General features: G+C 39.2%; 3 protein-coding genes across 6 annotated transcripts; 2 read left to right on the forward strand and 1 right to left on the reverse strand.

The window, feature by feature from the left end:
• The first annotated feature begins 3951 nt into the window (after positions 1–3951).
• On the forward strand, positions 3952–12397 carry LOC108545741 (metabotropic glutamate receptor 4). Its single transcript, XM_017897506.1, has 11 exons — positions 3952–4177; positions 4448–4622; positions 4725–4831; positions 5127–5276; positions 5371–5504; positions 6108–6266; positions 8197–8363; positions 9364–9740; positions 10348–10499; positions 10569–10776; positions 12156–12397. Exons 1-11 carry the CDS (start codon positions 3967–3969, stop codon positions 12365–12367), a joined length of 2052 nt encoding a protein of 683 aa, XP_017752995.1. The 5' UTR covers positions 3952–3966; the 3' UTR covers positions 12368–12397.
• A 2377-nt stretch (positions 12398–14774) lies between these two features.
• On the reverse strand, positions 14775–18290 carry CSN7 (COP9 signalosome subunit 7). Of its 4 annotated transcripts, none has more exons than XM_017897530.1 (4): positions 18104–18290; positions 17085–17739; positions 16832–17006; positions 14775–14849 (listed from the first exon to the last, which is right to left on the reverse strand). In XM_017897530.1, the coding sequence occupies exons 2-4, from the start codon at positions 17730–17732 to the stop codon at positions 14800–14802; spliced, it is 873 nt and encodes a 290-aa protein (XP_017753019.1). In that variant the 5' UTR covers positions 17733–17739; positions 18104–18290; the 3' UTR covers positions 14775–14799. The 4 variants fall into 4 exon arrangements, with proteins under 4 accessions (XP_017753019.1, XP_017753020.1, XP_017753018.1 ...); XM_017897531.1 differs by lacking the exon at positions 18104–18290 and adding an exon at positions 18012–18093; XM_017897529.1 differs by lacking the exon at positions 18104–18290 and adding an exon at positions 17803–17831.
• A 68-nt stretch (positions 18291–18358) lies between these two features.
• On the forward strand, positions 18359–23029 carry CenB1A (Centaurin beta 1A). The gene is made up of 12 exons (XM_017897533.1): positions 18359–18578; positions 18749–18806; positions 19106–19164; positions 19678–19851; positions 19941–20585; positions 20663–20842; positions 20926–21032; positions 21103–21286; positions 21384–22269; positions 22326–22425; positions 22519–22639; positions 22706–23029. Exons 1-12 carry the CDS (start codon positions 18526–18528, stop codon positions 22872–22874), a joined length of 2736 nt encoding a protein of 911 aa, XP_017753022.1. The 5' UTR covers positions 18359–18525; the 3' UTR covers positions 22875–23029.
• The last annotated feature ends 3785 nt before the right edge of the window (positions 23030–26814 follow it).

Raw genomic sequence — 26814 nt, forward strand, 5'->3', positions numbered from 1 at the left:
TGAACTAGTAGCACATTTTGTCATAAATTTATATATGTTATCATTCGTGTCCAATACCATTAATAATGTTATATACTGATTCTATCTACAATCTACTAATTATTTCGTGTATATACCTAGTCTCCAAATTCTGATATATCACGTACCAATTTTTCTAATTAAATTAAAATTTATTGTTGGAACGCTAAAGACATAATTCGAGATATCTTGCATATAACGTCAATGTTAAAATATTTTTGATTATTACATACTAATGTATGATTGTGTACGTGTCGGTTGCCAGCCAAATTCCTTTGCTCAAGCGAATCAGTCTCTAAGCAATCGTTGTACAGCACACACCGATAGAGTTAGCAAATATTAAAACGTTGCCTTTCTATAATTCGTGTTCCTTCCTTTTTAACTCCACTTGCCATACCAAATTCTATCATTAATACATGTCTATTAACTCGTGATCAGTTTCAATTTTTCGATTTACATAAATATATTTATTCGTTATTCGACAACCGATCGTTCCAGTAGCTAATAAAATTCGCATAACCAACGTTCCACCGTATTTTCAAATACCAATGGTCCGAATATCACGGATCGTAAAGCAAAATGAAGGATAAACGCGTGAATTTTCGTCCGATGCCGGTTAATTGACACTCGGCATTGAAACTGGACCCTCGTTAGCTGTTTGCTCTTTTATCGATAGCAGAGATCAGGCAGAGCCGGAATTACTGTGTTTCGCAAACAGAACGAAAGTCTGAGAGCGAGATAACCTTTCATTGATCCCGTTTTATGAAGGATGTTTCGTCTTACATAGCTTCACCTGGCTTAACGTTGCAACTATCGCTGTGCACTCCATCAGAGCTGATCGACAAGCAATTTCGAGTTCATCGGAACCTCGAGTTCATCCAGGCCATTCTTCTCTAATACCTGTTAAGGTCTCGAGGTTCTTGTCGACGTTTTGGAAGAGCATCGTGCTCCGAGACAGGGCTGACCTTACCGGGATTTAGATCACGCGAGACTTCGTCGAGGAGCAGCGCAGCGTAAAAAAGGCATCGCGAGGTGGATGTAGAAGGAGGACGGGAATGAAAAATGATGGAACGAAGGTGGTACGTGTGAAACGAAAATTGCGGAGGTGTTCGCTTCGCGCGACAATTTGTATGGGAAGAAAGTACAGCTTGTATCCGCGTCGAGCTGAAATTGACTATCGGACGGAACTTGCTTTAACTTGGCTGTGACGATTTAAGAAGCAGGACGGCGAGGTTCTAAAAGGCGAAGGTCGAACGATTGTGCTTCTTTAAAGCAAAGACTGCGATGATGAGTTTGCTTCCCCCGAGTCAACAGTGGCGCGGTGTATTGAAAGGGAAGAGGGAAACGAGGGATAAAAAGTGTTCCACGAGGAACGGGGTTTCGAGATAGGGTGGAGCATTAATCGTACCTTCGTTAGTCGAATTCTTATTTACTTCGCCATCCGAAATCTCTATCGTCCGAAGGCTCTTTCAATGTTGACACTTGGTCAACCGAGCGGGCAGATCTGTCCGCGTTAAAGTAGACGTATGATCGCAGAGATCCTCCACTTTTATTTTAATAATGGTATTTAATGGTGTCACCATAGATACAATAAATTATAATGCACGATATTACGATTTAAATTCCGATAACGCTTGCCATAATCAACACGGTATAGTCGATCACACGTCGAGCTATTTCGTCCGAACTCGGTGATGAATAACACGTAACTGAGACAGAAAGTCATCGTGTTGTTTATGTTGGGGCCCTATCTATAGACCACCATTCTTGCCCGTGACACATTTGGCCCGATTTTCTTATCTCGATTCCTTATCGATTCCCCGAATCTCGCACGATATTGTAGGCCAAGGGGTTAAGTAGAATCAGTCCGCCAGACAATGGCTGACTAATGGCTGATTGTTCCTTTGAGTAGTATAGGTCCGCCAATGGTCAAACAATTTAAGTAATATAGACCCGAAACTGTATTCTATAAAAGCGGAGATAGTATCCGATGAATTGCAAGCAATTTCAGTTCAAGCCTGAAGAAAGGGAAAAGTAAACGAGATGAAGGCCACGAGTTTCTAAGAAAAAGTGGGAGTTCATTTTCGTTGGACTCACAATCAGAAGAAATAGTCACGACGAACAGAAGTACATGGCAAGAATAATAGCAATTTTCTTTGATAACTTTTAATTAATTAATTAATTTATTTGTTTATTTATTGTGGTATTAAAAAACAGGAAAAATTAGAAATGCGGAAATTCTGTTATCCAAACCTCTAGGTCCCTGAATAAATTCGGATGATCGAGGTTCTACTGTACTCGAAACTTCAATGCAAATGTTTTCACAAAATTCCAAGTGCACGATCGCGACGTTCCGATGAGTTTTACTTCCAGCGAAATTAATTAAGTCACCTCGAAACAGAGGATCGAAAAGAGAAGGTATTAAAGTCCGAGAGGAAAAAGAAATACACGGCGACTGCTCTAAATTAAATTCCACTCCATCGAGAAGTATATCTCTCGTTTTGTTCCATCATATTTCCAGCAACAAAACATTTCTCCCGGTTGCCAGTAGACTTTTGTAGAATGTTTGAAACGAACCGGTTCCCGATATTTATGAAATAGGTGAAGTGGAAAATCGTAAATGAGTATCTCTTTCCATCCGGGTAATGAACGACCCAGTTCCGTTCTATCGCGAAAATATTTGCTTTTTACAAAAATTAACGATTAACCCCCGTTCTTTCGCGAGGACCGTGGAATTTAAATCCCGTAGCAATTTTTACTCGAAGATAAATTTAAACACCGATACCTCCGACTTTTTAATTGGTAAACCAATCACGAAAAATCGATTTGTCGCGAAACAACAGTCGAGTAAAATTTGTGTAACTTTCAAAAAACATTCGAATATTTAATATTTTTACATAAAGGATGCAGGGACTCCCGAAGGCTGTTCAAACTCTATCTTCAGTGACAAAGAAGCTTCATCGAGTATTCTGAAATTTATCCAAGATAAACTGGATTTTCAGGACATGTAGGAATGCTAGGGTTTGAAAGTGAATGCAAGGGAACACTTGGGCCTACCTAGCTGATGACGGACGATGAACAGCCGCCTAGGGTTCAGGCCTTAGGGTGATTAGGTGCTTAAGGTGATGTCTGGAGTGCACGTGGAAGAACGAGTGACCCCGAGCAAGGATCCGATGAACGGGATATTTATTTATGCAAGTTACCTATGGAATGCAAGTGAAGAGCAAAAGGCTCCTGAGTGTTTAGGGTATGTGACCCACCAAGAGCGAGGCTATAAGAAATGCGTGAAAGAACACAGAGTGCAAGGTTTAAATGAGTGTGCAAGGACTGTCCTAGGGCAGGACAGGCCTTTACGGAGTTTGAAGAAGAGTCGATGTGCGAATGTTAGTTGCGTAATCATAATTCAGTTATTAATCTAGTCTTTCAATTTGTACTTTACTCCTGTAACGGAATACACGAAACGAACTAACTAATCCCACTTATGGGATTCTATCGGGGTTCACTAATCTAGCGACGCCACAGTCAGAATCCCATAAGTGAGATTGTTCGTTCGTTTCGTGTATTCATTCCAGTGATTGTTACACTCCTAAGTCTTTTCAGTTCGTAATAAACAATATATTGGAATTAAACAACATCTCTTATCCCGTATATTCGCCAATGAAAAGTGTCCCAACATAAATACCGATAATTAATCGATATCGAAACGACGTTATATATAACATTTATATTAACAAAGGAGAGAGAAAGGAGGGAGAAATTTTAATTAATCCAAATGGAAATGCCGAAGTTGAATACAATAATTGTACCAGTTCAGGCTACTCGTACGATATCGACGAATGGCGCGACCCTTGAAAATCCCGGTATCGAATCCCGTTAATTAACCTTCCTTTCGTCATTGTCTGTTCAGGGTGCATCATATTCGGGTCAGATCAAGAAGTTGCCGGAGTTATGAGAGCTGTTCGCCGTTGCAATGCAACCGGTGCGTTTTCATGGATCGGTAGCGACGGATGGAGCGCCAGGGGGTTAGTCAGTAATGGTAACGAGCCAGAAGTCGAAGGTACTCTATCGGTTCAACCTCAGGCCAATCCTGTCAAAGGTTTCGAGGAATACTTCCTGAATCTGACCGTGGAGAACAACCGGAGGAATCCGTGGTTCGTCGGTAAGCGAACGACTAAAGCACGCGAGCCTCGTCAAACTTCGCTAATCCGAACTTCCGCGGGCCGCAACTGCAGTGGTACGAGATCGAGTTAAAACTCGATAGCCGAGTGATTGACAGAATCATTTGGACGAAACAACGGCCAGTTTCCCCTCCATCTTGATTCCCAATTTCTCCGAATTTTTATTTCTTTTATAGCGAGCGGAATTTGACGTTATCCATTAACCAAGAATGCAACGTGTACTAACGCCATGTGTCATGAATCGATTTTAGAATTCTGGGAAGACCACTTTCAGTGCAGATATCCGAATGCGTCCAGAACTCCGTACAATCAAAAGTACACGAAACCCTGCACGACGAAGGAGAGATTGACGAGACAGAACACGGCTTTCGAGGATCAACTGCAGTTCGTTTCCGACGCTGTCATGGCGTTCGCCTATGCCTTCCGGTAATATAATTCTGCAGAATTTCTCGCGCCAGTTTCCCCCGATGTTTTATTTCATTTATCGAAATTTCACGTGCCATTTGAACGCGTGACTTTTTCGTACAGGGATATGCACAAAGACCTTTGCCATGGGAAACCTGGACTTTGCGACGCGATGAAGCCCACTAAGGGTACGGAGCTCTTGAAGTATCTCAGGAGGGTGAACTTCGAAGGTAAGATAGAGAGTCTTCTTCTAAGGATTTACAAATTTAGACTTGGAGTCAAGAGGCTTCGTTTAATTGTATAAATATATTGAACAAATGGGTCGATTATTTAAAAAGAAATTTGTTCAGATTGCTTATCATTGCTGTCAAAATTGACAGTTCTTAGGAAAACGTGGAATAAAATTTAGAATTTTGAAAGAGTTTCGGACTCGACTTTCGCGAATTTGGATTTTACGTTTCGACCCAGCTGTGGTAAAAATATTTCACGTGAAACTTGCGTTTTTATCGAGTGAAAATCTTGAAGGTTTAAGCGGCGACAAGTTCAAGTTCGACAAGAACGGGGACGGACCGGCTAGATACAATATCATACACTTCAAACAAATCGAGCCTGGCAAGTACAAGTGGATTCGAGTCGGCAAATACCTGGAGGGTGAATTAAAGTTGAATATGTCCGGTAAGCCACGGATCGTTTTGCGTACCCCCGATTCCTTTTCTTCGCGAAATTGTACGCCACCGGCGTTAGCTACCTACTCGCATATTCCTTGCAGAAATCCAATTTAAACTTGGACATCCTCAGCCACCCGAAAGCGTGTGCTCTCTACCCTGCGAAATCGGCCAGGCAAAGAAATACGTGGAGGGTGAGAGATGCTGTTGGCACTGCTTCAACTGCACTCAATATCAGGTTTGTGGTCGTATTCGAGCGTGATCGTTCGGTTATCTGGATCGAAATATTTTCTGCCCGCCGTGACAATTCGGTCAGCCGACACGAATTTTCGAATCTACGATCCCGAAGCTTATAATAGAATTTTATACCCGGGAACATGAACGGATATATCCCTCCCAGCTTCGATATCCTTCGGCTTTCAGGGATGCATTTACGCGAGGCCAGGTCTACCCGCATGGTAGACGAGGTTTAATAAAAGAATTCGAAAGTGCCACTTTGGACCAGCGCTTTCTCTCAGTGGCCGTTTGCTCCTCTACTTTACCAAGACTTTTTCCTAGCTGCACTTTTTCTTCGCTCACACTTCGCACTCTACTTTCGCGATCGACTAAGCAAGTCTTACTTCCGTTTCACGGCTACCTTACTTCGGACGTCATTCGAGCATTCGTCGTCGCAGATAACGTCGCAGAAAGCGGCTTTAATGCAGGCTAGGAGATCGCTTTCCGAATACCTACAAGGGACTTTCCTCTTAAGCGTTCTCGCTCTGAACGAGCCACTAGAATAAATAGAGCACCGAGCTACCTTGGACGGATTTTTCGTGAAATTTGAACGTCTGTTAAACAGATACGGCATCAGAAGGACGAGACCCAGTGTACTCACTGTCGTCAAGGCACGGTACCAGACGAGACCCATTCTACTTGCCGTGACATCCCGGAGGAATTCCTGCGACCAGAAAGCGGCTGGGCAATAGGAGCAATGTCTTTCTCCGCTACAGGGATACTGGTAAGTGCTTCTCGCGACCAACGAAATTACAGCAAGACACGCGAGCAAATAGTCACTCGCCGATGAAAATTGCGCGACAGAGATATGTCGGCTATCTGAATTTCCTTCGCGATTGTATTCTAATCGTGGAGTAGCGAGAAAGGTTGCCGGATAAAGATCGATTTTTCTAAGAACTCCCGCTGCAATCTAGAATATACGACGAAATAATCACGAGTCTTAACCACGTAATAATCTAACGATGCATTAAAGTAGCTTGCGGTACAACTACCGCGACAAGAACCAGCTGCATTATTGATCCGAACTTTTCGCTGCTGAATAAGTAGTAAATATCGAAATATCAGCGCCAAGTCGCACCTTGAGAACTCACCGGGACGAAACAGCTTTGCAGGCTCGTTAACGCTAGGTTTACCGACGCTATCTGTATACCTATTTTTACATATTTGACACCTGTCAAATTGACAAGTCAAGGAAACCACGTGTCTTTTTTTAACGATTAGTTTAATTTAAAAACAATTACGATATTAACAGTCTTAATATAAGTTAACTAAATATGTTACCATCGTATAATTGGAGCATCCCATCCGTCAAATTCACGGGTTCCGTAAATCTAGTGTTAAAGAAGTTCCTTGACAGTAGATCTTCAATCGCGATCACGTCATGAGTGATCTTCAAGCTGGATTTGAAGATGAAATATTTCGCGAGCCACGATGAATTTTAATTGGCAGAAAAATTATATTATTGTATAATTAATGTTAGATAAATCCTAGCATTGCAGACAGAGATCTATTCGTTGAATAAATAGCTATTTCTTTTTAATAACAAACAGACTTATTTAAACTAAAATATCACACTGTTTCCCTCAATTCTTGAACCCTATTCTCTACTCGCTATTGACGGGTTCCGTAAATCTAGTGTTAAAGAAGTTCCTTGACAACAGGTCTTCAATCGCGATCACGTCATGAGTGATCTTCAAGCTGGATTTGAAGATGAAATATTTCACGAGCCACGATGAATTTTAATTGGCAGAAAAATTATATTATTGTATAATTAATGTTAGATAAATCCTAGCATTGCAGACAGAGATCTATTCGTTGAATAAATAGCTATTTCTTTTTAATAACAAACAGACTTATTTGAACTAAAATATCATACTACGTTTCCCACAATTCTTGTACTCTATTCTCTACTCGCTACGACTTGATTGTGGTTATTTAAAATCTGATACTCTCTATTTTCATGCACAAGCTCTCTTCGTTGATCACTCATTTTCCACGCGACTTCGGCCTCGGTGGACCAAGTGCTTCGGATGCATTCCTAAATTTTTGTTCATTGCTTGCACTCAATTCGTAAATATCTCATCCATACAATCCTTGTACGTGGTCACCCGTCCGTCCGCACCCACTCCAGATATTACCCTAAACGCCTAAGCCGAACCTAATACCTCTCTTAATACTATTTCCTTTACTAGAGTCCTTCCCAGCTCGCAATACCACATTATTATACACTATTATACACTCATGTACGACTTTCGTACGTAACATTTGCATACATCGCGCTAATCTCGAAAAACCCGTAGACTGTGCCATCGTTTTAATAGTATATGCAGCATATGTAGCATGCATATATACGTGTTCCAAATCTGACCAGTAAAATTGCGGAGGAATATCATATCGTCTGTTACTTTATACGATAAGCAGAATATACGATGCCGATATATTAACAGTTTCAACGAGAGTTAAATGTAATTCAAAGTTTCATAGGGTAATTTACCCCGGGCATAAAAGTTCGATGAGAAAGCACGAGTCCTCGTGCCGTTCATCGAGGATGCAGGATGCTTTGGGATTACTCCTGACCGCGGTTAATAAAAATCCGATAAAACCGAACAGCGGTACAAGAGTCTGCTGTTTAAGGAATATTTCGCTGTCAACAGATAACTTTATTCGTCTGTGGGGTGTTCCTGAAGCACAACGACACACCGGTGGTACGTGCATCTGGCCGCGAGCTGTCATACGTTCTGCTCTCCGGGATTCTGCTCTGTTACCTCGTCACCTTCGCCCTTGTCCTCAGACCGACGGACCTGGTCTGCGGCATTCAGAGGTAAGGGGTTAAAGATCTTCGGGACACGGTGCAGCCCATTTTTCCCTTGGCAAGGAGCGACTCGTGGCCGGCGAAAAAATTCAATTCCCGGCAGAAACGAGTCGGTTGCCGGCGGTAAATTGACATTAACCGGGGAACGCGAGCACATGATCGATCGGTGCAAAGCTGATAAAGTCGAGGGACGAAATTTCATCGGCGAAAGTGAATTACACGCGATTCAATTACGGGGAATCAAAAGAAGAATATAAAGCAGGCCGGGGAATCCACTTAGAAGTCAATGTTGCACCTGCTGCCAATTTCTTAAACGCCCTCGCGCTCCCCGATGGCCCACTCTTTCTTGCAGTCGTGTGGAATTATGATACAGTATGGGTTAATTTCGCAGAGAAATAATTCTATCGTTAACGTTATTGCAGGGGATCAAGGTGGAGGTGGTTAAATGAAGCACTGAAGCGAAGTCGCTACTAATGAATCTCTGACAAGACTTTATTATACGAATTGTTGACTAATTAATTCTTGACTCTGAACTCTGAAACTATCTGACTATGGGACTTCGATACTGATTTAATAACTCGATGACTAATTCTATAACTATGTGATTCGACGACTCTATGACTATAACTGTGTGACTTGACGACTAATTCCATAACTACGTGATTCGACGACTCTATGACTATAACTGTGTGACTCGACAACTCTGTGACTATAATTGTCTAATTTCTTGCTTCAATAACGATTCTCTCGAATATATCATTTACAAAACTGTTCATAATGCTCATAGCTCTGCTCGAAATACCTGTGTCCGGACGTACTTGTTTAAACACTTTACGAATAAATAAACACCGAGTCCCGAATTGCTCAGCATTTAGGATTTGGTTAGTAAAAGACAGTAACGGGATTTTTAGTGCTTAATTCTAAGTCTATGTTGTAAAAATATCCTAAATTAAATTATTGTCAAAAAATTCTGTAAGTCGTGTGACACGAGGGGTATATGGTCCGACAGATTCGCCGCTGGTTTCTGTTTCACCGTCGTCTACGCAGCCCTCTTAACGAAGACTAATCGAATATCGAGGATCTTCAACGCGAGCAAACATGGCGCCAAAAGGCCGTCGTTCATATCGCCGCGATCGCAGCTGATCATTTGTTCCGGCCTAGTGTTCGTGCAAATTTTAGTTAATGGTGTCTGGATGATAATCGACCCGGATACAGCGAAGCACCACTATCCGACCAGGGAAGATAATTTGCTCGTTTGCAACAGTTACATAGACGCCAGTTACATGATCGCCTTTGCCTACCCCATCATGCTGATCGTCGTGTGCACCGTGTACGCTGTTCTCACCAGAAAGATCCCAGAAGCTTTCAACGAGAGCAAACACATCGGTGAGTGCATTCGGTGTATATGACACTGACGATACGTGCACCGTCTTAAAATTTGCAAATTTTTAACTTGGAAAGTCCAGCATCCCTTATGCCAACCCCTACGCCATCCCATTTCGATTCCGCGTGGAATTTCTACGATGATCGCAAGACATACTCGACCTAAACTGTGCCAACATCCTATAAAATTCTCTAAGCATGCGATATTTACCGGATAGAAATTTTATTAGCTTCGGTATACGCAGCACAATTTAGGTCTCGCGGAATTTAGGTCTGAAACGTTTAAAGACAGCAACTTTGAATATAACTCAAACACGAGATTCAAGTAACAATTCTAGAACTAAAACTGAAGTTCCGTCGAGTCGTAAACTTCAATCTCCCTCTCTTTGTAGGAAGCTGTTGAATGCAGATAGAATCGTGTGACATTAATGAGGATAGTTTAGCAGGGCCTGTGTGCATCATGAGGCAAAACAAAGCGAACCTAACGCGTATTCTCGATTTTAGAATTCTCTTTGTCGAATAATGCACGGCAGCGTGAATTCCCGTCGACTGTTAACAACAGAGTTGTTAATTCCGTTGCCGAATTCGCTATGATGAACTTCCTGCACAGGTTTCACCATGTACACCACCTGCGTCATATGGCTGGCTTTCGTGCCGCTGTATTTCGGGACCGGGAACAATGTCGCATTGAGGATCACATCGATGTCAGTCACTATAAGCCTATCCGCATCCGTGACTATAGCGTGTCTCTTTAGCCCGAAGGTAACTCACTGCGACGAAATTTCGGAAAGCTATAGCGCCAGCTATTAACCTGCCGTTTTCATCCAACAGCTGTATATCATTTTAATACGACCAGAAAGGAACGTGCGACAGAGCATGATGCCAGCCAGATATAGCACGACGAAAAGTTCAGCAGTCACGGCTACCAATGCCTCTAGCATGATAGCGCCTGTTACGCTCACTGCGGCTACATGCGACCAGAATAAGACTGTTAAAAAGCACATCACCACTACCATAGACTGCTCGACTCAGAGCGAATGTGAGTACGCGAATCTTGCTGGTTAAAAATTCAAATCAATATCCCCAAGACTCCCCATTGCCGCGTTAAATATTATATTCGGTCCTCCAAGACTGATATTGAATTTTCGAACGTTCCCTTTTGTTCACGTACGAGACCATTGTATTTCCTTGTATTGTATTTCAGCGTCGTCTAACAAGGGGAGTGCAAGTCCTTCGGGTCATAGATTTAGTTGAAACTTTGCATAATGGCAACTACTCGATAGTTTTCGAGATATTTATGATTAGAGTTTTATTATTGCTTTAATTAAAGATTTATTTCGAATATTTATCAAGTGCCCTTGTGGCCTAATGAAAATATCTGAAAATTCCCATGCTGGTGGCAATTTTTGGACGTTGCCGTTAGGTCACAATACCACTTGGTAACTATCGATAACTATTTAGAAGAAATCTCTAGTTAAGAATAATAAAACTTTAATCATAAATATGTTAAAAATTATTAAGCAGTTGCCCTTATAATGGTACATTTTCTTGAACTGGATGACTAAATCTGCAAACCTGCAAAATTTGTACTAAATCAATAACCCGAATTACTTCGTGGGAATTTTCGGATATCGCCATTAGGCCACAATTTCATTTGATAACTATCGATAACTATTCGAAAGAAATCTCTATAAATACCTCAAAAATTATCGAGTAGTTACCCTTATAATGGTACATTTTCTAAAACTGGATGACTAAATCTACAAACCTGCAACGTTTCACCTGAATTAACGACCTGATTTAGGACTTGCACTCTCCTTGTAAGCAAAAGACAGCAAAAATTAGCTCCACAATTTTGCAGACAATAATTCAACGTGTTTAAATTTAACATATTCGAGTATCCTTGATAATCCAATTCGATGTACGTTCTGAAAAAAAATTTCTCAACGACGAATTAATATTTCTCAAAATTGCCAATTTTTTGCTTCAACGCTTTGTGGGATGACTCGGACATCTCTTCGAGTGATTTAATAATATTTCCAGGGAAAATACGTCTCTTTAATTTCCTTTAGGTTGCGCGTTTTAACCACCGTATCTCTCGTAGAAAGCGTCTAATTATCAACCGAGACTTTTAATTAAACGCCTGGGCAAAAACTGACAATTTCGCGTTGCCGATCTGCACGGAACCACCACGGGCGAATATCTGCTCGGAACAGTTTCTTTTTCCCCTCTTCTTTTATTTTTCTGCCGTCGGTTAACTATTTCAACGCGAAATTTGTTCCAAATAATGGAATATCTCTGTATCTTCTCACGAGGCACATGCAGAGCTCTTGCTCGTGTTAAATCTCGAGATTCTAATTCTTTCATCCGGGGCATCGCAATTTGCTCGAGTTAATTGGAGAATATTTTCCCTTGCAGATTACGAGCTGGAGGTGAAGGATCAGAAAAATGGAAAACCACCGCCATCGGTCGTCTCTCGATCGACCCAGACTACTGGCAACAACGACAAGGACTCGAGTGCGATGGTATCGAGCAAAGAATCGAAAGAGAGCACCACGACAACGAAGCAGCTGAACAACAACGCGAGAATAGGAAACGGACCAGTGAACCAGAGCGACGTCCCTTTATAGCAGCAAGCTTCCACAGAATCAGCTGTTCTGCCCGCGACTCTGAAACCGATTTCGAAAAAGCCAGTGGTAGTTTAAAAGGAAATCTCGATACCGTGTAAATACGACTGAACATAATTCGAGATATCGATACGTAGCATGCGTTCCTCCCGATTCCCTTTGACGCTCTACGCTCTGGACGATGTCGAGGTTGGTCGAAGACGAACGTGCGACGAACAACGTATAAATTCTATCGTGTGTCGTAAACGAATACAATAACGATAATTTATCTCGTGTACGAACGGCGTTACCAACGAAGAGAGGGAAAAATATCGAGTAAAACCGAATTATCTCGAACGCGGAGGAAAATAGCCGATCAGGAATGTTTCGATGAACGTTTGACAATTTGGAAAAGCTGATTCTGTTAATTATCATTAATACACGAGATCACTGAAAGCGCTATACACACCAAGTTGCACCACGCGAGACGCATAATCATCGGTCGTAATTAACTGTTAAGTGGCGTTTTTAAAAACTGCTCTAGTTTCTTCTGTGATCATAGCGTAATGCACGTAATAATCACGTGAAATGGCATAAACCTATTTTGTATATACACTATCATTTCATAACGTCTGTGCACAATTCGCGCGAACAATTCACCGGTTAATCGAATTAATTGAGATATTGTAAATATCGATATAGACGAGTTCGTTATCGCGTAAAGGCGGGAGGCAAGTCGCGTATCCAAAATCGTTGCCAAAACACGATTACGTGTCGACGAGACTCTGTTACTAATTTTTGTAAAAAAAAAAAGAAAACAGAAGAAAGAAGAGAAAAAATACGATTCGTCGATTTTCTGTACATACATTGCCATCTGTAAATATGAAATGAATTACCGCATACGTATAAACGATCCGGAGGAGGGATTAAACGATTCGAGGCTAATAATTCTCGTGGGAAAAATTTCCAAGCGTGACTATACGAACGTAAACCCTTAGGTAATCTTTTCTCCTTCTTTTCCAATCTCCTCTGCAGACTATAGGAATTGCTAAGCGTAGAGTTAAAAGCGCGATAAAAATTGCGTATCGGAGACACCGCGAAACGTTTTCTCGTCAGATCTAGTCGCTCTAATTTTAACCTAATATGCTTGGTCCTTGTACGAAACCGGGGAAAATAAAGATAAAGCGAACGAACGACGAAGAAAGGGGGGAAAAAATGTTTCGTAGACTCTGGTGTACATATACACATGTGTTGAGAACTTGTAAATTCTTTTGGTAGAGTCGCAATCACGCGATAAACATATCCAATCTAACTCGTGTGCGTAGTTGTTTCTTCGATAGCGATAGTTGCGCAAGAATGAGTATCGAGAGTGGTCGATTACTTCGAAGAATTCGTTGAGAACGGTTTTATATAAGCGTCGATTTATTCGCGGCGCGTGTACAAAAGATTTGTAAAACGTTTTGAATTTTTCTAGAATCGAAAGGGACTGCTGGATGTCGAACGTTGGATACGAATGAGCCCAGTGTCCACCGTTCGGCACGGTCCTGTGTTTCTTTAAAAAAGCAAAATCACATTCAACAACGATACTCGATAGATCGGGATCTAGCCGAGAATGGTGCACGAGCATCGAGTTTAATTAACGATTTCATTCGCTAAGAAATATTCTGGCCAAGCGAGAAACGGGTCTAGGCGTATAATCAGTGTGTGTGTAAGATAAAATTGCGTGAGAAGGTAAATTTATCCGACTGTTTTCGAACGATCACATTTAATTCGAGAGTATGTAAATACATTGAAACTATGTGATTGTATATATAGACGATACCACTATAAGTATTAAGGCATGAAAAAAACGAAAACATTAGTTCGTACGGAACCAATTTAGCCATTAATTAATTCTATAAGAGTTAAGACTTCGAATGTGAGATTAAAAAGCCGCGCGAGATGAATACCACGATGCAACGCAATGCAAATGACAATGTCATAGGAGAAAGTGAGAACTCTTAAGCTAGTTCGCGCGAACTATTACGGTCTAAGGATATTTTAAATACGTACGAACACTGCAGTAGAAAGACACAAATTTACATGATGTTACACTGGATGTATTCGTTGAAACGATCGAAAGATACCGAAAACGAAAGGGTCGGTCGAAATAAAATCATTCGTGAAAATTACACCCGCCATCTTGTGTTGCATTATCTTTCCCCGTGTGTGCGTGCGTGTGCGTGTCCCCGAGTCTCGCAGCGAAGAAAAGAATGACACCTTGCTGGACATCTTGTGTTACTTTTTTTAAGGATCTCTTTTATTTCTCAAAAAGTACAAAAAGATTACAGAGAAAACGATGCGCTGTTCGTCAGCGTTGTAGACACAGACAGACAGACAGACAGACGAACAGACAGAATCCGATCGAGTGAATCCGATTGGTGATATGCCACGAGGTTTCACCTAAGCTGAACATCTCAATTCGGCTCATCTTTCAGTTCATGGTGCCTTACCGGGTTAGTGGATCCTGAAAATCCCGATTAGGCGTATCATTTGCTACTTGTACCTCAATACACATTATTAGATTGTCACGATAGATTATTAGAATACACGAGTAGATTAGACACTAGTGTTAGAGAAACGCACACTCCACTATGTGATTAGAGAGAATCGAACTTAACTAGACGGAACGTGTACGACTTGCGGATAGCACCTGCTTCGGGAAGCTGGGATACCGATTAAAAGCTTATCTACGAGTAACGAAAAGCGTAAAAGCGAAGAGATCTATGAAACGAAGTGGAAAACTGGTATGGATAATTGATCTACTTCTAGACTCCTACTTACCGTATCCTATGCTAATTAATACGACTACGAAGGAAGCATACCGCAAACCTAATGTTCGTTCTAAGCCGTACAACCATTCGTAACATACGCAGACGTGAAGGAGAGGCATTAAAGGGTGCAGAGAAATAGAAAAGCCTCGCTAAAATAAATTATCTTTTTATTCCATTAGCAATTACAACGCTCTGTAATTAGACTGACATTTCTTGTTCACTAAGCAATGTGTCGTTCGTATACCGTTTACATCCTCCTAAACGCACAACCTTTCCTTTTCTCATTTTTCATAACAATAGTCGATCCGACTAGTTACGCTTCGCCGTTATACCGTCACTATTAACTACGCTATATCTTGCCTTGATGTAGGAAGGAAACGGAAAGACGATACGAAGTTAACACAAACGATGGGGAAAAGGATTAATACTGGTATTAGACACACGTAAGCAACTCGTCACGCTGAATTCTACCGGCACTCAGTGACGTCGGTGTTCTGTGTAGGCACGGATACAATAATAAATATGCAATTCATTGCAAATAGCTATCAGACTTGCCTATAAAACTTGTCGAACCCTGCTTCGTTTTCATTCACACCTTACAACGCAAAGTATAAAATCTTTGGTCTGGCTGAGAACTCTCGTACACGCTATACGTTTTACAAAATTCGGAAGCTTATTCGTTATAAAAGTACTTTGTCATTTCTCGTTTCGTAAGAAAATCGTTCGTCATTCTCTCCTCGTTTGAGAATCTCGATGTGAGCATGATCACAATGTGTGTTTACCATGTTCGTGGCACGGCTTTGTTCACCATTTACATTTGTCTGCTTCGGATCGCTGACAATAAATATTGATTCGATATTAAGCTCGACGCGAGCACGTGTCTACAACGACTCATTACTCGATAAAGTTCGAATGCGTTCTCTTTGATAAATCGTTTTCCTTAGGCATGACTAATCTACTGTGCAGTGAAGTAGAGAATCTACGTTTACGATCGAGAGTTCGTATGTTATTTAATAATAATCATGACTGGATAACTTTCCTAACATTCCTAACACAAAGTTTTGCAAAGATGTTAATGAGAGAAGTGTGAAATTTAATAATAACACCGGCTCCAAACCTAAAACCGAATACGACATACAAATGCATTTATAAATTTCCTTCCATCTAAGAGATCTAAGCTATCTTAATATCACCATGCATCTGTTAGTTCGAGTTATAATCTTAAATAGAATAAATATTAATAAATTTGTTAATATATATTATCCCATCCCACTTTCCTTCGTTTCTGACTAGCGTACGAACAGAAACGATAATTTGGAAAAACTTTGCACCTTTGATATAACAAAATTTTCATATAAACAAATGCTATTATTAAACAAATGTAACAAGATGATTCATAATGCTATATTTCGTTACACATATATACAAGATTTTCTCTCCAAACGAATGAAAATGCAATCCCTGTGGAATCTGTATGATATACCAGGACTTGGCAATGAACTTTCCCTGTGTTCGCTATGATGGTGCTTCGTAATTGCATTAGTCATCATTTATCGCAGTTTACATAGGATTGCAAGGATATCAATGCAGATTACAAGTAATATACTACAATCCTGTCATCGATGAAATACATTTCATATGGTAAAAAATTAGTGAATTCCCTTCCAGAACTTACCACTGCCTTTAATACCTTTGACCTTCTGTTGTTTCTTCTTTGCATCTGGTGGAGCTGATAAAGCTTCTCTGCTTGATTCGCTTCCTCCTGATCCTGAACTACCTGCAGCCATGTCAGCTTCCTGCACACCTCCACCCCCAGCTTGTGCAGCAAGAGATTTCTTAATATTAGCAATCTAGCAGCAAAACGATTAAATATCCCAGTATAAATGTCTATATGTTTCAACATTGTCGATTAAACAGACATTACTTACGTCTCTCTGTACTCTTTCTTTGTGATAAGTGGCCTTCTGTTTTTCTACACTCGCTCTTGTAACTTGTTCCTCGATACATGCTAACACGGTATCACAAGCCTGACTCCAAGCAGCTAATGTTTCAGCCACTACACCAGTATCTCCAGGCCTAACGTCACGACCTAAACCAGCATAATCTACTTCTAACTGTGAATTCTTTTGATCCAGTTTGCCATGTATTATATCTGCATAAATAGCCTCTATTATTAAATCCTCTAAATCTCTAACATTCTTTATATCTAATTCTTCCAACAATACAGAATACGGTATGCATTTGGACTTTGTGGCTAGTGTTACGATTGTTAGATGTTGCAGCTTTTTCTTTTGAGTAGAAGTTAATTCTAGAACCTTGTCTTTGTTCTCTAAATATTCTTTGTACGTGCCATATGCAAATAAATTCAGAGTATTCCAGTACTGAACATATGGCCCGTTTTCTAATTCTTTAATATTTGGCATATCCAGTAGCTCTCCGAACACATTGACACCTGGTGTCTCTACTGCTTGCTTAATAAGCTCGATTGCAGCTGCTCCTTTGGCAGTTTTCGCGAGCAATACAAACTGCTCCAAAGGATTACTAGCTGACTTTTCTGTAGTAGTTGCACCAGTCATATTGAACCTGTTAAATAAACATTAATCGTTGCAGCAAATGAGCATGTCAACGTTCGATAAATCTTCTAACCTCATCATCCATCAAGGAAAACCCATTGCAATAACACGCGTATTTGTAACGTTACAATTTGTTTGCATTAAAATGTTGAAACATATTATAGGTTAGAAACCATTCCTATCCCGAATACTCTTTCTGCCGATATTATTATCAGAAATAAAGAACTAATTAACCAAAGAAGTTGACACGAGACACGCGTTTGGTACATAAGAACAACTTACTTTCTCCGATGTTTACAAATATCAAATTGCTTTTTCTACTGAATATGCTTCGGATGTGTACGAGTATTCAAATACAACCGTGTAAGTCTTACCACGAGGAAGGGAACGGAACTTTCACCAGATGACGATGTATATTGTTCTACGAAAAAGGCGAACGGAATAGAGGACGGTGATAAAATATCATACAAAAGAACCATCAAAAGAAAACACTTCGCGAAACATATTTCGCGAGAATCAATACGTTCTTTGTGAAGTTCTCGTTCGTTCTAGGTTCACGCGAATGTTGTCGGCACTGGCAAACAGTGTCCCGAGCCTTGTATAACTTCAACGTGTTATATTCTGTTTGACAGAAGAGAGGGGAATGTGTTGTTCTCCGCGAATGCGAACGGTTTATGTTAATAGTCTTTCCAAATGATCGTGCCGTTTGATGGGAAATAGTGAACGGAAAAATTTCAAGATTGCAGTTCGTCGGACGATACTGCGCTTGAAAATTCCGGGCAACGGATAGTACAAAATGAAGCCTTTAATCGAATTCGAGGAATGTTTGCGAGACACGCCAAAGTTTCGGTAAGAATCAGTTAAAAGACCCTTCTAACGCATCGCACTTTGTTTGCTTCTCGTGCACTACTGTGTCGCACGCTGCACGCATCACTGCAATTATATTCCCTGCACCACATTGATAATGCATTGATTAATAAAAAGATGGTATTTTGTGAATATCCGTTTCGTATTTGCAGATCCTGCATCGAGGAAGTAGAGGCAAACGTTGATCTGCTCGAACAAAAATTAGACAAGGTATTGATATTCGTTTTATGAAAATTTGTCAAAAGTGGCAGAAATATGAAAGTTCTCAGACACCTAATATTACAGTAATGTAAAAGGGTTATGTTATTTCCTGTTATTCGAACAGAAATTATTGACATTAAACAATTGCTGAATGCATATAATTATAAAAATTCTGACTGTCAAACAATTGCACTTTTGTATATGACTAGCTACATTATGGTAGAATATGTTACATAAGTGATGTTATGTTCATTAATGAACAGTTATGATAATCCAAGTTTTAAAGCATTTTAAAAAATCCTTTGCAGGTGTTAAAAAATTGTAACCAGATGATTGACACTGGGAAACTTTTTGTAGGACAACAAAGGTATGTCTTGACATGTATAATGAATTATATGTAATTACTAGATGAAGTAAAATTTTCCCTGAAATGGAATTCATAGTTGAAGCACATGTATAACAGAGTTATAAATGTTTCATTGGTTGAATAAAATATCTTATGGAAAAGACATTAATCATTTCAAATCAAATGTGTTTAATGATAAAACGGAAGAGGGAGATTCCAAGCAATAGAGTGGAGTCAGGAAACACATGAATTACAGCTCTGTTGAGAATGACTCATGCATATGGTACCCAATTTAACACATGAGAAATGATACAGATAAAACACTTGCAGCTGAGGGATTATTCATTTTCCATTGACTCCTTATATTATGTTGAAATAAAAAATATTTTTAACCAACAAACATTCCTCTTCATTATTTTATAAATTTTTTTATATGCGTAATAAATTATTCCTAATGATAATTGTAATAAAAACTATTTATATATTTTTACATTATTGCAGAAGATATTAAAAACTACAAATTTTTTTTTACAGCCAATTTGCCAATAGTCTTTGGGAATTATCTCTGTACTTTAACGATGACTCAGAGATAATGGCCTTACTGAACAAATTAATACATGCTTTGCAAGAAATGAACAAGTTTCATACTATTTTATTAGATCAAGCATCTAGAACTGTAATAAAAGATCTTAATTCTTTCATTAAGAGGTAATATATATATATATATAATTATTCAGCATATTTCGTGCGAACGTTTATACATTTATATGTATGTAATACTCCTGATATTTTAACAGTGATATCAAAAGGGTGAAAGAATCTCGTCATTACTTCGAAAAAATTTCCACAGACTTAGATATAGCATTAAACAGAAATTCCCAAGTTCCAAAGTCCAGACCTACAGAGTATGAAGAAACTTCTAACATTTTATCAGCAACGAGATCCTGTTTCCGGCATACGGCTTTGGATTATATTCATTCCTTAACGATGATACAATCACGCAAGCGACACGAAATATTGGGTACCCTACTTAATTATATGAACGCGTGCATCACTTATTACCATCAAGGTAGCGATTTGGCACAAGATTTGGATCCATTTTTAAAAGATCTGGGCGAGAACTTAATTAAAATGAGAGCTGATTCGGTGAAACTTGAGAAGGAAATGGAAAATCGGCATATTTACGTAACAAATAGAGACTTAATACCTTCGCCGATACCTGGTAATCCTAAAATGGAAGGCTACCTCTTCAAACGTACTAGCAATGCTTTTAAGACTTGGAATAGGAGGTGGTTTTGCTTAAGAGACCACCAGTTGGTATATAGGAAGAGAACTGGTGACAATGATTACACAATTATGGAAGAAGATCTTCGTCTTTGTACTGTAAAACCAGTAGTTGACTGTGATAGAAGAAATTGTTTCGAAGTATTAAGTCCTACTAAGTAAGCAGTTAACAATGATAATGATAAAACTCGATGTAGCAATGGATATTTTAATATATGTGTTATTTAATTTATAGGAGCCACATATTACAAGCTGATAGCGAAGAAGCTTATTTAGCATGGGTAACTGCCATGCAACAAGCAATTGGTGCTGCTATTCAGAGAGGTATGGGTGCTGGTACTATAGTTAGTATACGGGAATCACAATCACAGAATCTTAGAGGATCAAGCAGGCAACAGACAAAGCCTAAGTCAAGGTATTCATCAAAAATAATCTTAATCAAGTAATTGAATTTGGATGAAATGTAAAACACATTGTGCTTTGGTTTGTTCTATATAGAGTCTGGGAGCAACTACTAAAGATTGCTGGAAATAATACTTGCTGTGATTGTGGCGGTGATGATCCAAGGTGGGCTAGTATCAACCTTGGAATTACACTCTGTATAGGTAAACCATATTTTTTCCGAGTGTAAAAAATGAAATCTCGACGTTCTTTTAAAAAACCTCTTTTCTTCAGAGTGCTCTGGGGTGCATAGAAGTTTAGGTGTTCATTACAGCAAAGTTCGTTCCTTAACTTTAGACGATTGGGAACCGGAGATACTAAAAGTAATGGCAGAGCTCGGAAATACTGTAGTGAACAATGTTTATGAAGCTCTGCCAATTCCTTCTGATATTATTAGAGCTACTCCAAAATGCAACGGGTAGGTAAAACACTGTTATTAAACGGAATTAATCTCTGCTTCAAAAATAATGAATCTGGCTGAAATATTTAATCGACCGTGTTTTGTTCTTCCACAGTAACATACGCGAAGCTTGGATAAGAACAAAATACGTAGATCGTAAATTCGTGAAGCCTTTAAGCAACATGATCTCTGGACAACACGCGAGTCGCGATAAAATGCACTTTCGCAAATGGAGCGTCCGCAAATTGCGTCGTCGACCAAGGAGTTGCGACAAAATCGATAGTATTAATCGTAACAAAACAACGACGCTATCATCTGTGAAAGAGGGTCATCATTCGACGAGCTCGGATGACAGCAAGCATACGTCAATCGAAAGTTTAAGCTCTGTCGACAAAGCAAAGAAAGCTGAAAGAAGTTCCTTAAGCTCTGACGATAGCACGAATATAGATCTGAAGAATGAATCTACCCTGTATGGGAAAATCTTGGCACGACCTCGAAGCGATGCAAACGAAAGTAACACCAAGACTGTTAATAGCAATACGGAATCGAACGTTAAGAATGAAGATAAACTTCTTAGTCCTGAAATCAAAGACAATACGATCACTATGAGCAATTCGGAAAATAGTCTATCGACGAAAAGCGAAGTGTCCTTAAGCACAGAGAATTCTGATGGGAAAAATACATTCGAGAATAAAGATACTGGCACAGAGAAACAGTGTAAAGTAGAATCCGACGTGTTGATGTTCGGATGCGACTTACCAAAGCCAACGATCGATAATAGCTTAGAGTTAAGTTCCGATCAAGATTCAACTGCCGGGGAGGATGAAGAGTTCACGGATGAAGAAGATATCGAGAACCTACATCCTGAGATGCTGCTTTATAAAGCTGCCGCAGCACACAATCTGCCTGTAATGTGTGCAGCTTTAGCAGCTGGTGCTGATAAATCATGGACAAACGTTAATGACAGAGGAAGAAACGCTCTGCATCAGGCGATTATAAGCGTAAGTATGAAAGCCATTGTTTAAATTCATTGATAATTCATTTCTCTCGAATACAGGGTTCGGTGATGTCTTGCGAATATCTCATCCTAAATGGAGCACGTATCAATTGCCAAGATGGTTATGGGAAAACACCATTGTACTTGGCTACAGAATTAGGCAGGCATTTTCTTAACGTTTCTAATCAATTTTACCTCTTATTAAAAGTAAAGAAATTCATGTTAAACTTGGTTATTTATTTGAAATATTTAGGTCATACTGCCCAAGTGTGCTTGTTATTAAAACACCGTGCTGATCAACACATCCAGGATGAGAGTGGTGTTAACCCTTTGTCCATAGCTGTGAAAGAAGCCAATGCGGACATTGTTACATTGTAAGTACAATGTGGATTTATTTTATTAAGTAATTATACTATATTGCGTTGACGCGTGTGTTTCAGATTAAGACTTGGTCTCCTAAACGAAGAAATGAGAGACTCGGAGATTGGAATTAGCGGTGATGAAACATTCAACGACGTCGTTCGTGACTTTAGCCAAATGGCTTGTTCTCATCCAGAACGGCTGCAGCGACGAAATGAAAGTAACAACGCGTCGCAGCCGCCTGAATGAGGTTTAAGAAGTTGCAAAGTTTATTTGCAAAATTTAAAAAGCAAGTTACAGCGGAAGGAGAAGAAGGAGTATGGTACATCGAAAATGTCGTCTTTCAGTTCCTTGCAGGGTAATAAAATTGATTAATGAGTAACGAGTAAGTATGAAGAACGAAGTCCGAGGCTTTACGGTATAAGGATTGAAACGAAACGAAAAATGCATCGTGGAAGTTGTATCTTTTTACACTTTGATCTCTATGCAACAAAAGTTCATTGAAATTCATTAGCATTTTGTATTCTTATCATAAAAAAAGAAGAAAAAAAAACAAAGCTAAAGGACTTTCACATGTTTTGCGAAAAAAAGAAAGAAGAAATTATATTTTGCTTACACGCGAAATTTACGCAGTCCAGTGATAAAATGTTAAGATGTCGGTCTTTTTGTATACCTTTCTTCCTAGTTTCCTGTTAAATTTACTGAAAAGAAGTCGCGATGATACTTGTCTCGTGTGCGCTACATATATATTTTAAAGAAAATCTTACAGATTGATAAAAGTTCACACAGATACCATATAACATAAATGCAGCCTGGAATTTGAAAACTTTTGCAAATACCTATAGCAAAGTGTAAATTATTATTAGTAGATATTTCTATATCGTTTATGTGATACGAGAAACGTGACAAAGTAGCTGTAAACTCTGTAGTATGACAACTTTATTAATAGTCGACACGTTTTCGATATAGTATGGTCTAGCGAGATATCCTTGGAACAACAATTTTATACATATATCTGTTTTTATATACTTAATATTACCAGTAGTGTATATACAACTGGTACTATACAACTGTTTCTTTTTTTTTTTTCTTTCCTTTTTATTTCTTTTTTGTTAATTAAAAGTAGCAGTTTCGATGCTATATAATTAGCGTCGATTTGTGACATTATAGATACATAGAATTATGTAGTTTATGTAATAGTTACATTTATAAATAGCTGTATACTACACCTAATAGATTACCAAAATAGACTAACAATGATTTGATATAGTTCCGTATAATATATATTATATATATATATATATATATATATATATCGAATTTGTTGCCAAAAATTAATCGTTTGTACATACAAACTTCTGAGTCTGACGACTATTTGACGTTAATTCATGAAAAAAATATTTTATTTTCACGGATCATTTAGAAATAACAATCGAGAGATATATATTTCAACGAAACACACAAGAATCTTTATATTTAGAATTTTTCTATTCTTTTTTTCTTTGATAACTGATTCATTTTATTTTTTCTTATTGCATTTTTAAGTATTAAAGACGAATTAATTAACTTTCGTTTCGTCATCCGAACAACGAATAAGTTATGCTTCCTTTTGTGCATATTTTAATACTATACTAACTACGTTGAACAGTATTTATGAGAAATTTATAGGATAATGCATGATTTTTAGTATAATTGTACGTAATAGAAGAAAGAATTTAGATGAGAATAAAAGAAAATACTAATCATTGTTAACGAATATCGTTTATGTAGAGAGGCTCTATCGATAGTTACGATACAATGGTACAAAGCCGTGACCATTAACACCTCTATAAAATTTGTTTCAACGAGATTTTTACGAAAACTCTATCACTCCATGATTTTTCAGATTTGATATATTTTTTTATTTGATATATTACCATAGTTTGTTCTTCGAATCTGGTATTCGATATTTGATATAAGAATCTTGTTTAATTAAGTAAACACGACTACGATGACGTAAGCATAATTCTAACAAAATGAGATACTCATTGTTGCACGAATGATTAGCAACAGTAAACTCGTCTCTGATCTATCTTTTGATCTACGATACGGTGGTATTTTGTTACTCGCTATTTTTACAACGCAAAGTAATTTTTAAGAAAAAATCTTTCTACTTCGCGTATTTACTATACTTTGTTGCGAATCATTTTATTCTTCGAATTTTTCTATATTGAAAAATCCTATTCGAACGGAAGATCAATCTCATGCTAGTACTTGTACTTTGTACTTAGTTTCTCCATTTTATTTTCCACATATTTTGTACGTACAATTGCCGAACGAATAATAAGAAGAGGTCGGCAAACGGATTGTTTCTATTTACATACATACATACATACATACATACATACGAACGAGAATCGTCTTCCAACGATGAGAATGTCTTCGCTAAAGAAACTACCACCACGATGTTATTCTAAATTTATGGTTTTCTAATCAGAGAATTTTCTACGTTTTAGCGTTATGAATTGCTATACATTACTATAAAATCGTCACCACTTACTGCCTAATTGTGAAATATCGTTAGAATATTACATGTACGTCTATAGAGAAGTTAAACAGATAATATCGTTCCCCTGTTGCGCGCCATTGCAATAAAATTGTAAACAGTCTAATTCATGTATCATATTGTACACAAATTTTACGTCATAAAGCAGTGATTATGCAAATACATGCGTTTTATTTAATATTCCTTACCCTCGTGACTTCGCGTCGCATTTTATTATGCAACTGGAAAAAAGAGGGGAAAGAAATTGGAAAAAGAATCGATGTTTCCGCGAATGCGGCGATTTTACAGCGATCTTAGAATTCTTTGCGCCACTTTGCAAAGAAGTGGAAGAAAATATTTGACAAGCATCGTAGAAGAAACTTACGCAACGTATTATTTGTTGTGAAAATGATTAAAATTACGGCGCAATTCATGAACAGCAGCTTGATAAATCTCGACTAATCGAAAGAACCGCGTATGCATAGTGTACGCATAATTTACGCGTTGCTCTCTCGCTAAGTTGCGTAAATTAATCCAAACGGGTCAATACCCTATCGCGGTATAGTTATCAGTGTGGGTTCACACACATTCGTGGACGAATGTCCAAACTAATTTATCACGAATTTTTCTATCTTCCATGTGAATGCTCCACTTTTCGTTACTAGCATTTATTTACGCGCTCCGCCAAGATAAAAGGCAGAAAACACGTCGTCGCGTGAGAAGCTTCTTGAAATACCAGAATAAACACCAGTCATCGGGAACGCGATGTTCCATTACGAGTTCGTTAAAAATTAATTAGCTACCCCCCTTCCACGAATTCCTATATTCTCGACTGGTCGAAGCAGCCGAACCGATCGTCGAGCAAGTTACACGCGAGTAACGCCGAAAAATCGAGTAAAAGAAGAAACGGAGATTTGTCAGGATTTTCGGCTAGTTTGATAAATCGTGACTCGTTTCGATGATCTGTCGCGAATCGATGGGAAAAAATCGAGTGAATATCGAAAAGTGGAAGGCACGGCCAGCCATCGCGGTTCTACAGCCGTCTTCTTCTTATTCATTGGCTCGAAAACATGAAAATGCTCGGCCGCTGTCGATCACCAGTCGTGGATTGGCTCGACCAAGATAGCAGTGATAAGAACGAACGTGGTCTGATTGGTCGTACGTGCTTGCCTGGTTTGCCTGATAAAACCCGTTGTTTGACAAAGTATCGATCATACGCATTGGGACAAACGTGCATTAATCAGCCGACGCCATTGATGCACTCCTCCGCCGTGTTCGCGCATTTTATTTACTTCCGAATCGTGCGTCAACGACGCGATTAACTCTTTTATCCCTCGACTTGCCCTGCGGGGTTAGGGAAAAGTGTCGAAACGGTGCGACATCGTTGGACGAACTGGTCGAAAATATCAGCGTCTAATTTACGACGGGACGAAATCGCGTGGATGGTTGGCGAGTGCGAATTCACGGTTCGATTGCCGTGGAAAGAGCTCTCTCATAACGCACGATTCCATCTATCTGTAACTATGGCGGCAGGCAGTCTACGACGCCTAGAACAGTTCCTATTTCGAACGATTACGGCCTCGAGGTTGCATATGTCATTCCACGCGCAGCCAGCTGCGCTAATTCTACTGACAGATACGAACAAGCGACGGCCCGATCATTAAT

Source organism: Eufriesea mexicana, unplaced genomic scaffold (assembly GCF_001483705.2).
Source record: "Eufriesea mexicana isolate 0111107269 unplaced genomic scaffold, ASM148370v2 scaffold507, whole genome shotgun sequence".
Taxonomy (NCBI): Eukaryota; Metazoa; Arthropoda; class Insecta; order Hymenoptera; family Apidae; genus Eufriesea; species Eufriesea mexicana.